The 21,478-nt window shown below is 40.9% G+C and overlaps 1 protein-coding gene across 1 annotated transcript in view; it reads right to left on the bottom strand.

Moving 5' to 3' along the window:
* The window catches only part of PIP4P2 (phosphatidylinositol-4,5-bisphosphate 4-phosphatase 2), a 51,154-nt gene extending 39,814 nt beyond the window's left edge, over positions 1-11,340 (bottom strand). The window contains exon 1 of the mRNA XM_039240581.1: positions 11,209-11,340. Within this exon, the coding sequence (XP_039096512.1) occupies positions 11,209-11,314 (106 nt within the window). The 5' untranslated portion in view covers positions 11,315-11,340. The remainder of the gene's footprint in view (positions 1-11,208) is intronic.
* Positions 11,341-21,478: the final 10,138 nt, after the last annotated feature.

The following is a 21,478-nucleotide window of genomic DNA, read 5'->3' as shown; positions in this document are numbered from 1 at the left end:
CTCCTCTCTAACATCTGTATTCATCTGGCGAACATCTGTATCCATCTGCCAATCTTTCAAGACTTTAACAGAATGTTATACCCTAACGTTTAACATTCCTGAAACCATTATGCAGTCCTTGGAAATAAATGGGAAATTGAGGGCATCAGCTCTCACCACAGTGAAGTGTTACCACACATGTGATAAATAATTTTTGAATGAAATTTACTCTAGCCCTGACATGTCCTTATACTCCGGACTTGTGCATCCAACTGCCTACTTGATACCTCCAACTGAGTGAGGACTGAAGGTATTTCAAACTCAATGCTTCTAAAGTAGAATATTGAGGGGCACCTGGGTGGCTCAGTCAGTTGAGCATCGAACTCCTCATTTTGGCTCTGGTCGTGATCTCATGGTTATGGAATCGAGCCCTGTGTCAGGCTCTGCAATAGGGCTCACACTGAAAGCTTGGCACCTGCTTGGGATTCTCTCTTCCTCTCGCTCTCTGCCCCTCCCCCACTTGCGTGTGTGAACTTGCTCTCTCACTCTCTCAAATTTAACATTTTTAAAATATAAAATAAAACAGAATATTGATTTCCACTGTCCTCCCCCCTCCCCCCACGTACCCAACTCTTTCTCCTGTTTGTCTATCTTAGTTTCCTAATTGCTTGGGTCATTTTTGGAGATTTGTGATTCCTTTCTTTCCACTGACTCCGTCCGTTGGCAAGTCCTGCAGCTCTGTGCTTAAATATGCCCTGAATCCAGCCACATCTCACTGCTTCCATCACTGCACCCTGATTCAGTCCTCTTACCTACTCACATTAACAGCCTCGTGATTAGTCTCATGTCTTATTCAGTGTCTTCTTATCTCCCCCTCAATAATCCACTCCCCACATCCCAACCAGGATGATTTTCTTTCTTTTCTTAATGTTTATTTTTGAGACAGAGTGTGAGCAGAGGAGGGGCAGAGAGTGATGGGGACAGAGAATCCAAAGCGGGCTCCTTGTTGACAGCAGCGAGCCTGACATGGGGCTTGAACTCACGAAATGCAAGATCATGAGCTGAAGTTGGATGCTCAACTGACAGCCACCCAGGTGCCCTGATTTTCTTAAAAAGTAAAGCATTTCATGTGTCTCCTTTGCTCCAACCCGTCCACAGTCCGCCATTACTCTCGGACTAAAACCACATCTCTGACGGTGACCTACAAACTCTCTTTGTCTTCCCTGGTCCGGTCCCCCAATCCCTTCTGCCACACTTCCCCTTAGACACCACTCCCTAACCCACCACCCTCCTTGCTTTGAAACAGCAGGTTTCACACTTGCACACCTCTCCCCTGTCTTCCAATGGTTGATTTCAACTAATTTTTCAGGTCTCTGAGCAACTGTCATCTCTAAGATATCTTTCCTGAAGCAATCGAAACACTCCCCACACAGCCAGTTACTCTCCATCTCATGCCCTGCTTTATTTTCTTCACTCTCTGAAATTATAGTGTTCACTGTATGCATATGTTCTCTCTGGAACATAAGCTCCCAGGCATCTGGAACAGTACAATAGGCACTCAGATATTTGAAAGGATGACTGACTAAAGGAAACATGTCTTGATTAATGTATTAAAGATGCTGGGTAGAGCCAGGAGGAAATGTGGGCATTAGAAAATAGAATAAAAGAATCATGGAGACAGATGCCTGCCAAATAACGGGAAAGGATAATAATAAGAAATGGGCTTGCCACAATACTGGAAAATTGGAAGCAGATACACTTCACCAACGTTTGGGCCCTATTTTCCCTTCATAAGGATGTGGCCTCAGTGAAGCCAATTGTGATGCAAGAACCAATCTGAAAAAGTTCTCCTGTATGTGGCACTGGTTTTTGCCTATCACAAAATCAAGCTGCAGCAAGAGCCGACGTGCTCCGTCCGTATCACAGCTGGCGCGCACCCCCATGGAGGCCTTCAAGGGGTGTGTGGTAGCTGCTAACCTTACAGCGGGCCAGGCATGTGGGGGTGGGGCGGGTATCCGGCTCTGCATCTTCTTCTCCCGCCAACCCACAGCCAGCCCCAAACTCTGCAAGGGTGCAAGGAGGTTCAGAAAGTTACAATATACTCAAGAACTCTAATTCAGTGCAACGGACTGAATGTTTATGTCTCCTCAAACCTTGGGTTGAACCTCTAATCCCCAATGTGATGGTATTAGGAGGTGGGGCCTTTGGGAGGTCATTAGGTCATGACAGTGAAGCCCTCATGCATGAGGTTAGTGCTGTTATGAAAGGAAGCAGAGAGTGAGCTCTCGTGCTCTCTTTCCATCATGTGAGGAGAATAGAAGAAGTCAGCACTCTGCAACCTGAAGACAGCTCTCACCAGACACTAAATCTATTGGCGCTTTGATCTTGGACCTCCCAACCTCCAGAACTGTGAGAAATAAATATGGTGTTTCAGACATCCAGTGTATGGTATTCTGCGATAGCAGCCTGAAATAAGACACTCAAGAAAACTGTAGTCTGGTACAGAACATAGTTCTAAGTGAAATTAGACCGCCCCACTTTAATCTCAGGCACCGTTTCTAACTTTAGATTTCTCCAGGTAGAGCACAGAAGAGGATCACTAAAAATACACCTTATTTACTCTACAATTTCTAAGTGAGAAATACAGGGGTTACATAGTAAATAACTTATCTCTTCAACCAGACGTGAATTTATTTTCTAGTCGCTGAAAATATTTCCTCAAGCAATTTCAAATGTGCACATTTTTAAAAAGTGAAACAAAGGTGAAAAGAAAATGACAATGTCTACTTACGTTTCACATGAAATCTAAGTGTGTTTCAGAATAAAGAATTGGCCTCTTCCTTGAAGTTAAGTCGCTTTGAAGGGATCTTACAATTAAAATAAATGTACATTGGAATGTTAGAAATAAGTAATTCTTCAAGAAGAATTTGAATATGAACATATATAAACAGTTATCACTGAGGTTACTAATGATCTCCGTGGCACTAAGTTCAAAAGACATTTGTTAGTCCTTATCTATTTGTTCTTTCTTGCAGCTTTTGACATGTTTGTTTACTCCTTTCTTGAAGTGTTCTCTTCTCCTTGATTTTGTGATAGAGTCCTTTAGTCTTCCTCCTCTCTGCCTGGAAGCTACTTATCAGTCTTCTCAAGAGGTTCATCTTCCTCTAACTAGTCATGGAATGTTGGAGTTTTTCAAAAAGTTTTATCCTAAGCTCTCCCTTCTTTTTGCTTTGTTTTTTTCTCCTCCTTAAATGGTCTCGTATATAGCTTCCCAAACATTTTTGCATTTTGGTATGCAGAGAACATAACAATATTTTTATAGATACTCAGAGCTGGAGGCCTCTGGCCTAAAGGCTTCTGATGTTCCAAGAACTGACCATAACCAATATCTTAACTGGGATTGTATGTTCAATCCCAGTACGTTGCATGGCACACTGGTGGCATTTTGGGAAATTCTGAATCAATATCCATGTATTTAGCTGTCACCAATATGCAAATAACACAATTTTGTATTTTTTAACCCAGGCCTCTTTTATCAGCTCTACGCCTTTAGAGCTAATTGCCTATCTGACATCTCTTCTTGGATATTTGAAAACATCTTAAATGCATCATGTCTAAAACTAAGCTCATGCTCTGTGTTTCCCAAAACCTGAGGCTCTTCTGGTGTTCTCTCAGTGTAGGCAATCACACCATCAGGCTGTGGACACCAGAACTCTGGAAGATATCCTTGCTGCCTCCTTTTCACTCTCTCAGCCAATCTACCATCAAGCTATCTTTAATTTACTTCCTTAACATCACCTTGTCTTCACTTCCACCACCACCACCTGAGCCCCAGCTATCATCACAGTATAACTGATCTGCCTGAATCATTTCAGTAGCCATTCAAGTCACTGGTTGTCATTGACTCTTGCTCTGCTATCACTCACTCTCTACTCTAGAAATAGAGTAATTTAAAAATATTAAAAACAGAATATATATTTCTCCAAAGAAGACATACAGATGGCCAACCGAACCATGAAGAGCTGCTCAACATCACTAGGCATTAGGGAAATGCAAATCAAAACTGCAATCAGAAATCACTTCACACCTGTCAGAATGACTAAAATCAATAACACAAGAAACAACAGTGTTGGCGAGGATGTCAAGAAAAAAGAACCCTTGTACACTGTTGGTGAGAAGGTAAATTGATGCAACCACTGTAGAAAACAGTATGAAGGTTTCTCAAAAAATTAAAAATAGAAATAGCATATGATCCAGTATTTCACTACTGGGTATTTACCCAAAGAAAATAAAAACACTAATTCAAAAAGATAGATCCACCCCTATATATATTGTAGCATTATTTATGATGGCTAAGATATGGAAGCAACTTAAGAGTCCATCAACACAGGAATGGATAAAGAAAATGCAATGTGCGCACACACACACACACACACACATACACACAATGGAATATTATTCAGCCATAAAAAAGAACAAGATGTTGCATTTATGGGACTCAGTCAGTTGGGCTTCAGACTTCGGCTTAGGTCATGATCTCACTGTCCGTGAGTTCAAGCCCTGTGTTGGGCTCTGTACTGGCAGCTCAGAGCCTGGAGCCTGCTTCAGATTCTATGTCTCCTTCTCTCTCTCTCTCTCTCTGTCTACCCCTCCCCTACTCATGCTCAGTCTCTGTCTCTCAAAAAAGAATAAATGTTAAAAAAAAAATTTTTTTTAAAGACGTTCCCATTTATGACAACATGAATACACCAAAGAGGTATTATGCTAAGTAAAATAAGACAAAGACAGGGCACCTGGATGGCTCATTTGATTAAGCATCCAACTCTTGATCTCAACTCAGGTCTTTATCACAGGGTTGTGAGTGTGAGTTTGAGCCGCACATTGGGCTCTGCACTGGGTATGAAGCCTACTTAAAAATAAAAAGACAAGGGCACCTGATTGGCTCAGTCAGTTAAGCATCTGACTCTTGATTTCAGCTCAGGTCATGATCTCACAGTTAGTGGGATTGAGCTCCATGTAGGGCTCTATGCTGACAGTATGGAGCCTGCTTGGGATTCTCTTTCTTCCTCTCTCTCTGCCCCTCCCCAGTTCTCTCTCTCTCTAAATAGATTTTTAAAAACTTTAAAAACCTCCCATATATATGGAATCTAAAAAACAAAACAAACAAATAGCAAAAAACAGATCCATAGATACAGAGAACACTCTGATGATGGCCAGAGGAAGAGGATAGAAGGGGGTGAGGTGGGGTTGGAGGTTGGGCAAATTGGAGAATGTGGAGTGGAAGATATAGGCTTCCAAATATAGAAGGAGTAAGTCACATGGATAAAAGGCACAGCACAGGTAATATGGTCAATGGTACTGTAATAGAGTTGTATACTGACAGATGGTAGCTATACTTGTGGTGAGCACAGCATAACAAACATCTTAGTCACTGCGTTCTACACCTAAAAAGAATGTAACATTGTGTGTCAATTATATTTCCATTTAAATAATGATGAAGATGATGATAAATATGTAATAATAATAACAATAAAGACATGACCAGATCATCTCTTTGTTGAGGGCAAAATTTCTCAACATGACCAATAGTACCCTGCATGGATGGAGCAATACTTATCGTTCTGGTCATCTGCTGCTGCAGAAAAAATCACCCCAAAACTTAGTGGCTCAAAACAGTTTAGGGGCGCCTGGGTGGCTTAGTCGGTTGAGCGTCCGACTTTCGCTTAGGTCATGATCTCGCGGTTCGTGGGTTCGAGCCCCGCGTCGGGCTCTGTGCTGACTGCCAGCTCAGAGCCTGGAGCCTATTTCAGAGTCTGTATCTCCCTCTCTCTCTGACCCTCCCCTGCTCACACTGTCTCTCTCTCTCTCCTAGAAGTAAATAAAAATATTAAAAAAAAAAGTTTAATACTACCTTTCATTATTCTGTAAATTATTCAGCCTGAACTGGATGGTAATCATCTAGAATCTGTCATGCAGCTACATGAGAATGTGGCTTTAGTTGGAGTCAACTGAAGGCTCAACTGGGTTAGGCATCCAAGAAGGCTTCTTCACTCACATGTCTGAGGACTGGTCAGGCATCCCTCTCTCCATGTAGTCTCCCTGTGTCTATTTAGGGGTTCCTTAAAACATGGCAGTCTTGGGGTATTCAAATTCTTACAAGACAAGTTACTTTCTTCAAGGTACGTTTTATAAGAGACCAAGGCAAAAACTGCAAGACCTCTTGTGACCTAGTCTCCGAAATCATTCAGTTCTCTTTGACTCTATTCTATAATTCAAAATTGAACCACAGGCTCAGCCCAGATTCAAGGAGGAAAGGAACTACCCAAGGACCTGAATATTAAAAAGCATAGTTCTTTGGAGTAAGAGGAAGGTCTTTGGAGAATATCAACCATATCCACGTCTCCAATCCCATTTTCCAGTATATTCCCTATTGGTGCTTCCACTTTAGCCACCCTGGCCTTCTTCTAACTCCTTGTATTCACCATACTCCATCCTCCTGAAGACTTCTGTATACACAGTTTTCTTAGTCTAGAATGTTTTTCCAATACCCTTTTTGCCAAGTTCAACTTTGAGACCAAAGAAAGTCTCAATCAAGTCTCAGGAAAGCCTTTCCTGTCTTCCTAACCACGTTAAATCATTTTATTATATAATTTCGTGGCACCGGATAAATTTCAGGCACTGTCCTTACCCCCACTGCACTTTGAATTTGTTCAAATGATTATGTAATTTATGTCTCTATATCCCCCACTAGACTGGAAAGGGGCCATATCCGTTTTTCCCATCCTATCACAGAGCTTAGCTAGTACGCCAACATTTATTTGCTGAATGAATGGCAGAAATAAACTAAGTAAATAAAAAGTCTCTGTATAACAATTCCTTTAGAATTACAGTGAAGTAGATAATCACATTCCCTATTAAATACATGGATAATTAGACAACCGCAAATATAAACCATTTTTCACAGAGTAAGTCTCATCTATAATATAAGGGTCATATTCTCTTGCTATATCCTACTTATAAAAATAGCAGATGTATAAAGAAATCAATTAAATATAGCCAAATTATGTAAGTTTTGCAATATTTCTTCTAATCTCTTTTCAATGTTTTATTTATATCTGAGAGAGAGCGAGAGAGAGAAAGAGAGAGAGAGAGAGAGAGAGAGAAAGAGCATGATCAGGGGAGGGTCAGAGAGAGAGAGAGAGATACAGAATCTGAAGCAGGCTCCAGGCTCTGAGCTAACTATCAGCACAGAGCCCGACGCGGGACTCGAACCCACGAACCGTGAGATCATGACCTGAGCTGAAGTCAGACGCTTAACTGACTGAGCCACCCAGTTGCCTCTTTCGAATCTTTTTTCAAATGAGCCTAAATCTGTCTTTGATTTTAATCTCTATGCTTTAACAAAAGCTGACACATATACCAAATGGAGTATTCTAATCACAGCAGAGGTGGTCTACTCTGTGCAGGAATCCAATACTGACAGTAAAAGACCACTAGAAGCATTCCATTTAGAAACCCAAGTGGATTGTTACACAGACCAGACATGATTCTCACTGTGCTAAAACCAGATGTAGAATACTGCTTCCCACCACATTATCAATAACTTGTCTATGAATAAACACTTCACCAACTTTCAACTTAAAATGGAATATTTCATCTTGGAGTGAGAGCTAACATTCCTATTCTTAGATGGTAACACAAGCAGCAAAGGATTTGATTAGAGATAATCGCAAATTATGGCTCTTAACTAGAAAAAAAAAGTCTGCATAATTATGAATGGTATCATAAAACAAAGTTCATTATCAAAAAGTACACTCTTTTCTGGTCTTTTGAAGCCCAACCTTCAACTCTAATTCTTTTCAACTACTAAACAGATCTGGCCTAGCAACAGAGTGTTTCCTACAATACAAATAATTAGCCATTGTGTTTATTTATTATGTCTTCCCACTTCAACATGGGCTCCAAGAAGGGACAGGTTTGGTCAGTCTTGTTGACCTGGAGTTGTCTCTGGCACATCATGCTGCCCGATGAAGCACTGAATGAGTAAAAGCACTGGTGTTCTAGAATTAGATCTTGTGTATTCCTTAAAATATATATGAAGATGCTTATTTGTTATTTAAGAAAAGATATTCTGGGGCGCCTGCGTGGCTTAGTCGGTTAAGCGTCCGACTTTCGCTTAGGTCATGATCTTGCGGTTCGTGGGTTCGAGCCCCGCGTCAGGCTCTGTGCTGATTGCCAGCTCAGAGCCTGGAGCCTGTTTCAGAGTCTGTGACTCCCTCTCTCTCTGACCCTCCCCTGCTCACGCTGTCTCTCTCTCTCTCTCTCTCTCTCCTAGAAATAAACAAAACATTAAAAAAATTAAAAAAAAAAAAAAGAAAAGATATTCTGACAAAAATTCCAATACATAAAATGTTTTCACTTCTTGCTTCCTAGGTATTATGTCCATGAAATTAGTGTTTCAGGGACACCTGGGTGGCTCAGTCAGTTAAGTGCCCAACTTCGGCTCAGGTCATGATCTCACAGTTTGTGGGTTCGGGCCGCATATTGGGATCTGTGCTGACAGCTCAGAGCCTGGAGCCTGCTTCAGATTCTGTGTCTCCCTCCCTTTCTGCTCCTCCCCCACTCACACTCTGTCTCTCTCTTCCTCTCAAAAATAAATAAACATTAAAGATTTTAAAAAAAGAAATTAGTGTTTCTAATTACCTAACCTGTCTTATCCATAAGTTACAAAAAGAAATTATATTCTACCATAAGGCAAAAAGAAAGCTTTTAGCTAAATCAATTGTTAAAAACAAGACAAAAGTACCAAAATGGAGCCACTTAAGCTAAGCTCCAATCACCAAAGTGAGACTTAATTACACTTTTGGCCATTTCCAGAAATGGAATCTTAAAGTGAATCAGGAACTGCCCAATCAGCACTAGTGAGGTCATCTGCCTGATAGACCCCTGCCATCCCATAAAGGAAAGTGGTCCTCCCACAACCAATCCACTTTTTGCCAGTATAACTTCCTTGTTCCCTCTCCCTTCTGCCTATAGAAGTCTTTCATTTTGTACAGCTTTTTGAAGCCCCTTTCTATCTGCTAGGTGGGATGCTGCTCGAGTCATGAATCATTAAAATAAAGCCAATAAGATCTTCAATTTTTTTAATGTTTGTTTATTTTTGAGAGCGAGAAAGAAAGTATGAGCAGGGTAGGGGCAGAGAGAGAGAGAGAGAGAGAGAGAGAGAGAGGAAGACACAGAATCTGAAGCAGGCTCCAGGCTCCCCGCTGTCAGCACAGAGCCCCATGTGGGCTTCATGACCTGAGCCTGAGTCAGATGCTTAACTGACTGAGCCACCCAGATGCCCCAAGCCAATAAGATCTTTAAAATGTACTCAGTTGAATTTTGTTCTTTAATACATTGAATTTCTTCGGTTATTAAGTTATCTGGAATGAAACTTCTTTTTCTCAGTGGCTGAACTGGAAGTTGCACCTTATTGTGTATTATGAGGGGCTTTATCAGATTAAACAAATACATGGCAAATGATACAGAAGTCTACAAGCAGGTCCATGAGTATGACTATTTTTGTGGAATAATTTAGCCACTATGATTAAAAATACAAGAACAAAGATGTAAGACAGAGGGCATGAAACTCTGTCATAGGACAGTTGCTTAACTCCAAAGTTTGTCTTTTAATAAACTACAAATATTTTGCTTTAAAGGGTGACTTGATGAAGTTGAAACATTCATTTATAAGTGGTTAAACTTATTCTAGGCCATTCAATTTAGATAACAGGCATCACATGTTAATATCAAATTTGTGCATTAAAGGAAATCCCCCCAACTGGTCCCCCTGACACAAGTTTAATAGGGACCTACAAACATGACTTGCGGCTTTTCTGTAGGTGAGTCTCTGCTCCATTTTGCACCTTACTGCTCAACTCATTGATCACACTGAATTATTCACAGCTGAACATCTTTTTCCTTTATCCTGTTTCTTGTTGAGTGCGGATTAAGATCTAGATTGTTCCTTTTCAAGTTGTAATGCGTTAAGTGGAAATTTTAAACACTAAACAAGTTGAACCTGCTCCACAACAGCTCCAATTCCAGACTTGAACTTAGAAAAAGTTGTGTTACAAGAAACATGATCTGCTCATATTTTCAAAAGCATTAACATTTGTCTCCTTGGGTTTTTAAACTTGTCTCATATTCAGCCAAAAAGAGAGATGCACTTAAGCTAGTTTTCAAGTGCCATATTTGACCATTCATTACCCTAAGTGGTTTTTTAAAGTCTTGCCTTCCATTTTCTGTAAGTCCCGACTCCACCTTCTTTCTACTATAGAAATTGACTACAAGGCTTAGAACAAAGATCTTTGAATAGTTTGCTAAACAACCCCCCCTTACCCACACACACTTCTTTAGTCAGATCCTGCCACTGTCAAATTGTTTTTGATTCCATCTTGAGCAGTAAAATAATAAACAGAATTACATGCGGGATTAACTTGGGTTACTTTTAGAAGTACGTTCATTTCAATCTCACCTAAACATAAAAAATATTATATCTTCCTTTCTATTTTTCACCATTCACCATTGACATGAACACAGACTCCTTACTAAGAGGAGTAACAAGGAAGGGTAGGAATTTCAGACATATTAGGAATATTGATTAATTCTATTCCTTTTGGGGAGACAATTCCCTGATTGAACAGAGCTCTGGTGGAGGAAAAGTAGGAGATGCATATTTTTCAAGCTAAGCCCTTTCAAGGACAGATCCCAAGGTGAGCAGTACTAAGGGTTTCTCAGCAACCTGAAAGGATTTGTGAATGATTGTGAAAGATGTGCACCCCCTCCTGCTGCACTTCGGGCTGTTCTAAAACAGTAAAGCCCAGCCTGGGAAATTCATGTCACATCCTGCTCCCCTGGGCAAGAGGTGGTGAAATACACACACACACACACACACACACACACACACACACAGCGGGTAAGAAGGGGTGAAATACACGCGCGCGCGCACACACACACACACACACACACACCCTCACGCTCATACCCCACCCCACCCCACCCCACCCCACCAAAAGCCCTGCGGGGAAGCTCTCAGCCAAGCAGGCTGTGGCTTGGGAAGGCACAGTCAGCATCCCTCTCTCCCAGCCCAAGTGAGAGGCTCGCCTCCGCCTCGGAGCTAGAGCTCCCGGTCTTCAACATTCTAGGCTTTTCCTTACAAAGTAGAAAGGTCTGTGCTGGCCTTACCTCTGGGGCTGCTTTCCTGCAAGTACGGCGGGGCCGTGGGAGTGACATTTCCCGAATGGGATGCTGACAGCAGAGGCGAGCGTTCGTCCACCCCATCAGCAGCCATGACTGCAGCGGCGGCGGGGCCGGGGGGAGGCTAGGCCGGCGGCTGCGGCTCCCGCGGAGGTGGTGGCTACTGCCGCTGCCGCTGCTGCCGCTGCTGCCGCCTCCGGGAGGACCCGGGATGTGTCACAAGGCAGGAGGCGGGGGGAGGGGAGGGTGCGGGACCGAGAGGCGGGGGAAGGGAAGCGCGCCGGGAAGCCTGTCGGGGGGAGGGGAGGGGAGAGAGAAAGAAGGTGCCGGGAGAGGGGAGGAGTGGAGGAGGGAGGAGCGGGAGCCGGGGAACACAGTAGGGCTGCCCGCGAAAGGCGGGGAAGGGAAGGTGCGGAGCCTCCGAAAGGGGGGCGGGGGAGGAGAGAGAAAGGGGCTGCAACTCTTTCTCTCTTTGTACTTTACATTTCCTTAACTAAGGAGAAGAGGAAGAAGGGTCAAGAGCAACCTGAAAAGGGGAAGAGAACCGGCCTTGACTCGACTGCAGAAAAACTACAGCAAACACGGATCTCAAGTTTAGCTCCAAGAAGCGGGGGAGGAGGAGGGCTTCTGTGCTGTCCAACTTTGCAGCAGTTATGGGAAGAAAGCTTATTCCTAGGGTTGTCAGTTCCTTCTTGAGGGATGCTGCTGCTTTTGTTCGAAAATCACTTTTCAGTATCTAGGACGAAGTAAATTCCTGCAAGGTGCCATTCCTTGCTTGTGCTTGTTTTTTGGTATCTGCTTGGCACTCTCCTAACAGTATCTTACTGAAATGATGCATCGTGTGTTGGCTTTCACAAGTTTAATTTGACAAAATACGTTGCCCTCTTAGTTTTGTTTTTGAATTATATCGTCCCCCACACCTTATACAGTAATAAATATGATGAATAATGTAAAACAATTAAAAACTATTTTCCTTGAGCTAGTGCTTTCAAATAATCTTTCATATGTAAAAGTAAAAAAACAAAGCTACACATAGTTACAGGCATGCTTTTGTGGGGGGGTTTCTTCTCTTATTTTGGTGGTTTGCTAAAGTGGTTTAAAAATCAACGTTTTGAGTATGCCAGACAGAAATGCAATAGGAAAACAGTGGAAGTCTCAAAAGATAATTTTTCTGCTGTAATTCTTTGAGTCATTCAACAAACATGTATTATATGCTTACTGGGTCTACAAAGATGAATACATGAAGCCACGGCCTTTATCCTCCAATGTCTTGTTGGGTAGCACAGTCAAAAACAAACACAAAATGAGGCTCGTAGTCTCATCTGTAGATTTAAAGCTTCAGGAGGAAAAGCTGGCTTTAGTCATTTGAAACTACTTCTCATATTACATTAAGAAGGGTCTTCATCTTGCTCTCTGAAGATACTCTTTCTTCTTAAAAAAAATCCATTTAGGCATCAGCTGGAAACCCTTAGGGAAAATCACAGAATACGGTTTTCTATTAGGCAGCAGCTTTTACAGGCCAGTAGTATCAGGACACGACACAATATAAGGATCCCCATATGATATAATCCAAGGGCATTTATAGTTCTTCAGATATCTGAAAAGTGAGAAGTCAAGATGTAGCGCTCCCTGCAAATTTTAACAATTTACAAAACTGAATGGCAGGGTTTTTGGTTTGTTTTTGTTTTATAGTTGCAGTTAAAGAAGCTATGGAGTTAAAGAAACTTTTAAGAAGAATCAACAAAACCCTATTACTATAGTGTCCTTTCTTGTGGCCAATCACACTCCATTTTACACTGTATTTACATTTACATTTCCATTACCCACCTACCCCTTATTCCCAATGACTTTATGAGTCAGAAAAAAAACTGACTCATTAACTCTTGTATCTCCAGTATCCTACACAATGCCTGGTTCATTAAGAAGCACTAGAGGGGCGCCTGGGTGGCTCAGTAGGTTAAGTGTCCCACATCGGCTCAGGTCATAATCTTACAGTTGGTGGGTTCGAGCCTCACATCTGGCTCTGTGGACAGATCAGAACCTGGAGCTTGCATCAGATTCTGTATTTCCTTCTCTCTCTGACCCTCCCCTGCTCACGCTTAAATATTTGCCAAATAAATAAGCAAATGAGTATATGAGTAAATCCTACACAGTACTACTAAAGCAAATTGTTAGGAAAAACATGGAGCATTTCTTGATTTTTTTTTTGATGAAGATGACAGTTTTGCCATCTGACCACTGTCTTTACTGTTCCATTATATCTCTACAACTAGGGTTTCTTTATTGTCCACGTAAAAAGGCTTTTTCCTTTCTTTCTTTCTTTCTTTCTTTCTTTCTTTCTTTCTTTCTTTCTTTCTTTCTTTTTCTTTCTTTCTTTCTTTGTTTCTTTCTTTCTTTCTTTCTTTCCTTCCTTCCTTCCTTCATTATATGGCTTCTCTATCCATTTCAGAACTCATTAGAAGGTGACACAGCTAATGGAAATTACTCTCCTCACACTATACAAGATAGAGAGTAGACTGATAGTATATGTGCAGCAATGTGATGTTTTATAAAAAGTAAAAAAGAACTTTTATTAAGTGAGTGTCACTTAATTCTAGTTTAAAAATAATACTATAGTCTAGGGTTGCTCAATAAACATTCAATAATACTCATCAATCCAAGGTATTGTATGATGATAATACCTTTCTGTCTCTACTCAGGAGATGAGGTAATGTGTCTTTTGGGATGAGAGTACAATATAAACATAATGTGTGAGCTGGTAAAAGCTGTATCTTACTACTTACTTAAGCTACAATTCTAGTTACCTATTGCTGAGCAACCAACCATCCCCAAACCCGGTGGCTTAAAACAACATGGTTTGTTATTTTTCATGACTCTATAGATTAGGTGTATGGTTATTCTATTGGTCTTGCCTGGGCTTATATTCAGGCAGCTGCGTCCATCTGGCAGATTGGCTAGGAGCTAGCTCAGCTGAGACAGCTAGGATGTGGTGGAGAGGAGGTTGTCTCTCTTCAGCTCTTCAAAAAGTCTTTCGTTCTAGGCTTCTTCACACACCTAGTAGTCTCAGAGCAGTATTTGAGGGGGGAGAGGGTGATTGTGGAAGCTATGGTATCTTTTCAGGTCTAAGCTTTGGGTCTCAAATAATGTCACTTCTGCCATATTCTCGGATCTCCCTGAGCCTGCTTCCTGCTTCTTGCCCAAAGAAAGTTAGAAGCTCAGAGGCCTCTTTTCATGGTCAACCCCTATTGCGACCATCAGTCATTGGAAAGATTAAACGACTTCCTCATTTCCACTTTCTAAGCTATCCTATGACATCATGCCTCTGAGCTACATCTCAGTGTTGGAGTTGAAGACCCAGTTTGTGAACTATTCTTTTGTGCACAATAAACTCTAGCTAAATACTATATTACTCATCTGGTTTTAATTTTTACTGTCTCTGGATTTTGACAACTATAAAATAATACATGTGTGCTGTTTGAGCTGTTGAGTTTATTGTAATTTTTTATAGCAGCAATAGAAAATGCCACCTCCCATCAAAGACAGCTAAAAGAAGCTAATTGTTACTTTCTGTGTTCTACATGGAAATAACGTTAGTGAGATCAACAAGTTCATTAGGTATGTTTACTACCTTCCAAGGTACCATAGACAGTAATTAGTTGGTCCACCTCTGGTCTCCAGGAGCAATCTCCTCCCTGCTTTTCTAGCTTTCACTGACAGTCTCGTCTCAGCCCCTTCCAGCATTTACCTGCTGTCTGGCCTGAAGACTGCCATGTGATTTGGGTTTTATTAGAGCAATACTAATTTCTCCTACATTTATCTATTGCTTTGTACTTTAAATACCCACTTACGTTGAATTAACCTATTACTTTGTACTTCTGGTCCATCCCATTTTGGTTAATCTATTGCTTTGGAAGAACCCAGCATCCTAAAACTTAGAGACTGAAATGACAGTGTATTAATTTTCAGAAAGGTGCATTCAGCCAGTACTTCAGCTGCTGACTCAAGTCAGCTGAGAAAGCTGGGTTGGCTAATCCTCTCTCTCCAAACTCACTTTCATCCTGGGCATCTTCATTGAACTCAGTCTCAGAATAGTGCTCCCACAGGGCAGAGGCAGATGCTGCCAAGGCCTCGTGAGTCCCAAGTTTTGGAACAGGTACAAGGTTGTTTCTACCACTTTCTATTGATCAGAGCAAGTCATAAGGCCAGCCCACATTCAAGTAAGCAGACGGATAAATTGAGTCTCTTGATGGGAAGTGTGGCGTGTCACGTACAGAGGGGCATGAATGCAGGGGGGTCACTATATTATGACGCATCACGCTAAAACAATATTTGATGTAAGAAAAGCATTGAGAAAGACAAAGGAGAGTTCTTCAAGAAACACGATGCTTTGGGCAAGAAGTTTAATTTGAAATGTTAAAGTCCATGTAAGAAGTCTATTTTATGAATATCTATGCAATGTAAAGTATATTAATATTAAATATGTTATTGTAAGGGGTATAACTTCTTTCCTTGGTGCATAACAAAATAGTACCTCCACCTGGTCACCTTGATGCCTCCGTCTTTCTCCTCTGTGCTGGGGGAGCCCAGGCTTGGAGATCAATTACATCTGAATATGATTCTATATAATTTGAATTCAGTATCTCTAAATGGTGATCTTAGTTCAGTTAATTTAACTTCTCTATATCGCTTTTGTTTAATTAGTTTGTAAAACAAAAAAATAATACCAACTCATAGGATATTTATGATAATTAAATAAGAAAATGTATGGAATATAACTATCAGTGCCTGGCACATAGATATGCTATAAATATAAGCTTTTTTTTTTTTTTTTTTTTTTTTTACTATTCTCACTTTTTAACTCTATTGGAAGGGAAACCAAGGGATAAGCATCACTGAACTTATATGCTAGGAGTACAATATATATACATTTAAACACGACCCTGGAATGGGGAAGGCCCCTAAAGAACTCATATTTGTGCCTCCTCTGAAAATCCACAAATATATATATGTATATATATTAAGTAACCTCTAGGCCCAACATGGGGCTTGAACTCATTACCCAAGATCAAGAGTTGCAGGCTTTACTGACTGAGACAGCAGGTGCCCCTGAGTATGTTTATATGTATGTATATATATATATATATATATACATACATATATTCTGTTTGTTTGTTTGTTTGTTTTAAGCAGGCATCAGGCCCAATGTGGGACTTGAACTAATGACCCTGAAATCAAGAGTTCTACCATGTTCTACCAGCTAAGCCTGCCTGGCACCCCTGTTTATATTTTTAACTCACTAATTCATTTATACTTACCATACAATTATATGGGTAGCATCTCAGTGTGTAGCCTGCATGCTTGATGCAGGAGCTCTGGAGCATCTCAGCAGGCCTGAAGGAGTTTTACTTAAGCATGTAGGTTCCCAGGTCCTTTGGAAATTCCTATTAATGAAACGTTGAGGAACACTGTCAGGGCCAAGGGAACAGAATGAAATATGAATGCCCCTTCATTATTGTGGGCCTTAGGAAGGCAGGAAACTGGCTTTTGGGTGAGGGAACCTTGAAGGATGGGTACTCTACTGCACCCAGGGTGAAGAGCTTTTCCCTCAGCTCCAAGGGTTTTTGTTCACTTCTCCAGCAAACAAAGTTGTGAGAGAACAAGACCGCATTCTGGAGTTGAAAAACATGCAACATTTTGCAGAAACAGTTGAGGAGGGGTGCAGGCCTGACTGCGGTCACAGTAGAGTTTTCAATTAATTTGTCCTGGATTGACTGTCACTATCTCAGTTCATCAGCAAAATGGGGGATAGCTATCCTGCATCTCATAAGGTGCTAATACGCGTAAAACGAGACACAAGTTCTATAAGCACCCTCCAAAAGAGAAGAGTGCAATGCCAAGTTCTACACAGGATATGGCACCTGAGCTTGTATAGAACCTTCCTTGTTGACCCAAAACTGATAGCCAGGGTCCAAAGCTGAGGAAAAAGAAGCAGTAAGTATTTGCACGTACTAAATCACAGAACTGGCCCCTCAATAACCACAATTACCCCAAACCATATAAGCCAGAGAAGGAGGAGACAAATGGGAATTATTGGAGTCATAAATTGTTGGCTTAACGAAGTTCTGCCATGGCTTTCCCCTACCCTTTTCCAAAAGGCCAAGTGAGAAGGGCTCTAAGAGAATTACTTGCAAAGTCTGGGGGTGCCTGCATAAAAGGAAAACCAGCACCTTGTTTTTTAGTTGTGCATCAAATTAAGACACAGGCTAGTTGATCTTCCTACAGGCTATGTGAACAGGAAAACAGGAATTGGTGAATGATAGTAAGAGAGACAGAAACGTTTATGGTATAGCCCAGCTATCACTTCTGGGCTGAGGAGGATGTGAGTTTATGGTAGACCAAGTGTGCACACAATGCTGGGCTTGTGCCATCATGTTGGCACCAACACACAAAAAAACTAACTACCAGGCAAAAAAGTCCCCCAGCAACAAAAACAAAGGTTCAGGAGTATAACATTAAGTGCAAGAGCTGAAGAGAGTTGGAAAAATTTAAACAAGACCCTGTGGACTGGGAATGCCCCTAAAGAACTCACATCTGTGTCTCCTCTGGAAATCCAGTATCTGAATACCTGCTATGGAGAGATCATTGTCAATGGCAGGGTAGTGTTGGTCCATCAGTTAGTGTCAAACAGCCCGAGGAAGATGACAATGATGGCCCCTTGAATCCACCTGACTCCTCCCCATGTCCACTCTATGGAGGAGCTAGGAACTAGAAAAGAAAGGAAGGTCCTGTAGCCCAGAAGTAAACTACACTCTTCTCCAAAAAAGTAGAAAATGGGAAAGAGGTAAAGAGAAGGCCATGCCCCTTCTTAATTTCCGGTCTTTCAAATCACCATGCTAGCAGATGACAGAGAAAGGAAATCTTTTATTTGGATATGAAATTGGAGTTATGGACTGAATGGATTTCTAATCCCTGAAATTGACCAAGAAGTTCCAGACCCTACAGATGTGATACGATATTTGTTACAGGAGGCAAGGCAGGGATTTAAAATGGCTGTTTTAAGGGCAGTATTTGGAGGAAACTGTTTTCATTTCTTATTTGTACCTCGCTGAGTTACATTTGTTTAATAAGTTTGATAGTTGGATAGATAGATAGATAGATAGATAGATAGATAGAGAAATATATATTACTGCTGCCCCAAATTCGAGCTTTCCTTGACTAAAACATTTTTGACTAATAAATACAAGTATCTAGTACTAAATGCTGCAGCTACAAAGATGAGATAGTGCATTTAAGAGGTAACTGAGGTTAAATGAGGTGGTAACAGCAAGGCCGTAATCCAATGGGTTTGAAGTCTGATACCAGAGAGCTTGTGTTCACGCACATGTGCTTGCTCGTTCTGTCTCTGCCTCTCTCTTTCGATGAATCTGCACTGAGGAAACAACAGCTGAGGACATAGTGAGAAGACAGGCATCCACAAGCCAGAAAGAGTGTCTTTGTCACAAATCAAGGCCTGTTGGACCTTGATCTTGAACTTCCATTTTTCAGAACTGTGGGGAAATAAATTTCTGCTCTTTATATAAGCAGTCTGCAGGCGTATTCTTATGGCCACTCCAGAAGACTAATGCAATCTGTAAAGAATAAAATTCCTTTTTAAAAATCCTCCTTGCCCTTGGAAACACCCATTTTCACAGAGAAACCTATTTGAGACCAGAGGAGCAGTTAATAAATGTAAAAACAGATTTTATGATGAGAAACTTCCTTTTCCTTTGGTTTCAGAAACCAGTTGGGTAAGAAAAATAACTGGTACCTCTTTAGAAATTGGTATTCCCAGAATTTACTTCTATGAGATACAAAAGCACATTCTAGTTTTATCTTCTGCATGTCTAGGCTTTTGATTCTGTCTTAGCTGACCATCTGACCCTCAAGTACACCATCCCAGTTTATTTAACCAGTCTCCTACTTTTTAATGTTTCAGGAATTTTGCAGTATTTTATTCACCCATTCAACAAATATTTACTGAACACCTTCGATGTGCCAGGCACTGTTCTAGGAGTTACAAAACCCCAGACCTCATTGCAACATAAGATTGGTAACACTCAGTTGAACAAGAATAGGTAATATATCAGGTGGTGATCACTGTGATGGGGAGAGACCAAGCAGTGTAAGGGGAAATAGGAGAGAGAATGGAGGGGGCACATTGCTTTTTTGCATGGAGGAACTTGGTGGGCTTCACTGATATCTGAGCAGAGATATGGACAGTGAATGGCAAGGTCCTGAGGAGGCAATGCACTTGACACACGCAGGAATGACAAGGAAGCCTGTGTAGCCTGAGCAAAGTGAGCTGGAGAGTAGGGGTGGGGTGGGGGGGTAAAAGATGAGATCAGAGAAGTTTGCCATTGGCCTGGGTGCCGCAGATCATATGCAGCTGGTTTGGCTTTTCCTCTGAGATGAGGGAAGTTTGGAGCTCTTGGAGGCTTTTGGGATAGGGGAATGACATAGGTTTTAAAAGAATCGTGATGGGCTACTTGTGTTAAAATTGGACTGTAAGTAAGAAAGACAAGAAGTAAATGTGGAAAAAAAAGGAGTCAGATTTTGGGTATATTGTGAAGGTAGATCTAACATGATTTCCTGATGGATGTCAGGTAGTGTATGAAAAACAGAAGTCAAGGATGACTTTGGTCAATCTTTGAACACTTTTCTGAGATTTACTTCTGATAAATTTTTTTGAATGGGAAGGCTAGATCAGAGACCATGCACATGTAAAAATACCTGGGTGTATATTGTCAATTGCCCTCTAGAACTTGAGAACCATTTTATACCCTCACTTGTAGTAATGGAGACTCTCCATCTCTCAGTACTTATGAAAATAACATGGACTATTATTTTTAATATTGGCAGTTTAATATGAAAAGTAGATTTTTTGTGGCTTATTTAGCTTTATCCTTAATGATTCTTAATATTCTTGAATATTTTTACTAATCCTTGGTATTGGTCATCTTTCCACTGGGAAGTTCACTTTTTTATTATCACTTAAAAATTTTACTTCTAAGTTTAATTTAAAATTTTATTGATTGATAAAACCTGTTCCTCTTTCCTTCTAAAACCGCAGCTATACCATATTTCCCAGCCATACTTACACTTAACAATAGTTATACGTCCAAATTCTGGTCAATGGAAGATTACAGAGTACTTTTAGCCTGGCCCATAAAAGCATTCCTTTCATGATCCTCCAACTCTCTTTCTTCCTCTGAGATAGATGGCAGGGAATGATGCCCAAGGAGACCATGGGAGTCACATGTTGAAAATGGTACAAGAAAGAAGGATCTTGAGACAGTAAATCACTATGTACAGGAGAGCTGCCCACCAAGAACAACAGATTTGAAGTGTTTTGTGAGAAGTGTGCTTTATTATGTTAAGCCACTGAAATTTCAGTTTCTTTGTTACAGCAGGAGGTGTTTTCCCTAACCCAGAAATACGTAGAGTTATAAAGAATTTCTTTATCTTCAGATAGGCAAATATACTTGTCTTTTGCTTGTGCAGAGAAATGTAAAATTTTCTTCTCTGAATGTACTCTGACCCTGGTGCTCCCTGGTACTGAGAGACTAATCCATCCCTCTAAATTCCTTCTTTGAGTTAACAGCTCCAAGAACAGGATGTAATGGACTATAACAGGCCCAATCTCTCTCCTTACCTCTACCCCCCCTCAACTTTTTTCTCTCTGTCTCTCCCTATGTCTCTCTCCCTATGTCTCTCTCTCTCTCTCTCTCTCTCACACACACACACACACAAACACACACACACATGTGTTTTCTAAAAGATATTGGCACCTGCCTATAAATTTGGTTACTAAATTTATAATTGGGACTCTGCCAATTTGTCTTTTGCTATATAATATTCCTCTTGTTTCTCATTTTCCAGGAAACACTGCCTTTGCCTTTGGATATTCTTGCTATTGTAACAGCCTGAACAAAATACCTATGTTTTTCTTAGGTTATTGTCCTTCTGTTTTTTCTGTGAAAATATTTTTAATGGCTGTCTAATTTTTCAGTATATGCTGTTTCTGTATATGATCTTTCTTTATATGCTCTGTAATTTATAGCCTATGAAATAGCAAACTGTCTTCTTTTGCTGATTGAACCTCTATCCACATTCTTCATCATTTTGTGTTAAACCTAGAAGACATGCTACATGAGTCAGCAGAGTATCATCTCCTGCCTTGTCCTTCTCATGTCTTATTGGGCATTTACTTTCAAGGCTA

This window comes from Hyaena hyaena, unplaced genomic scaffold (assembly GCF_003009895.1).
Source record: "Hyaena hyaena isolate Hyena2069 unplaced genomic scaffold, ASM300989v1 scaffold_177, whole genome shotgun sequence".
In the NCBI taxonomy this organism is placed as follows: Eukaryota; Metazoa; Chordata; class Mammalia; order Carnivora; family Hyaenidae; genus Hyaena; species Hyaena hyaena.
Note: the sequence above shows the minus strand (reverse complement) of the source record. Positions and strands in the feature narration are given on the sequence as shown.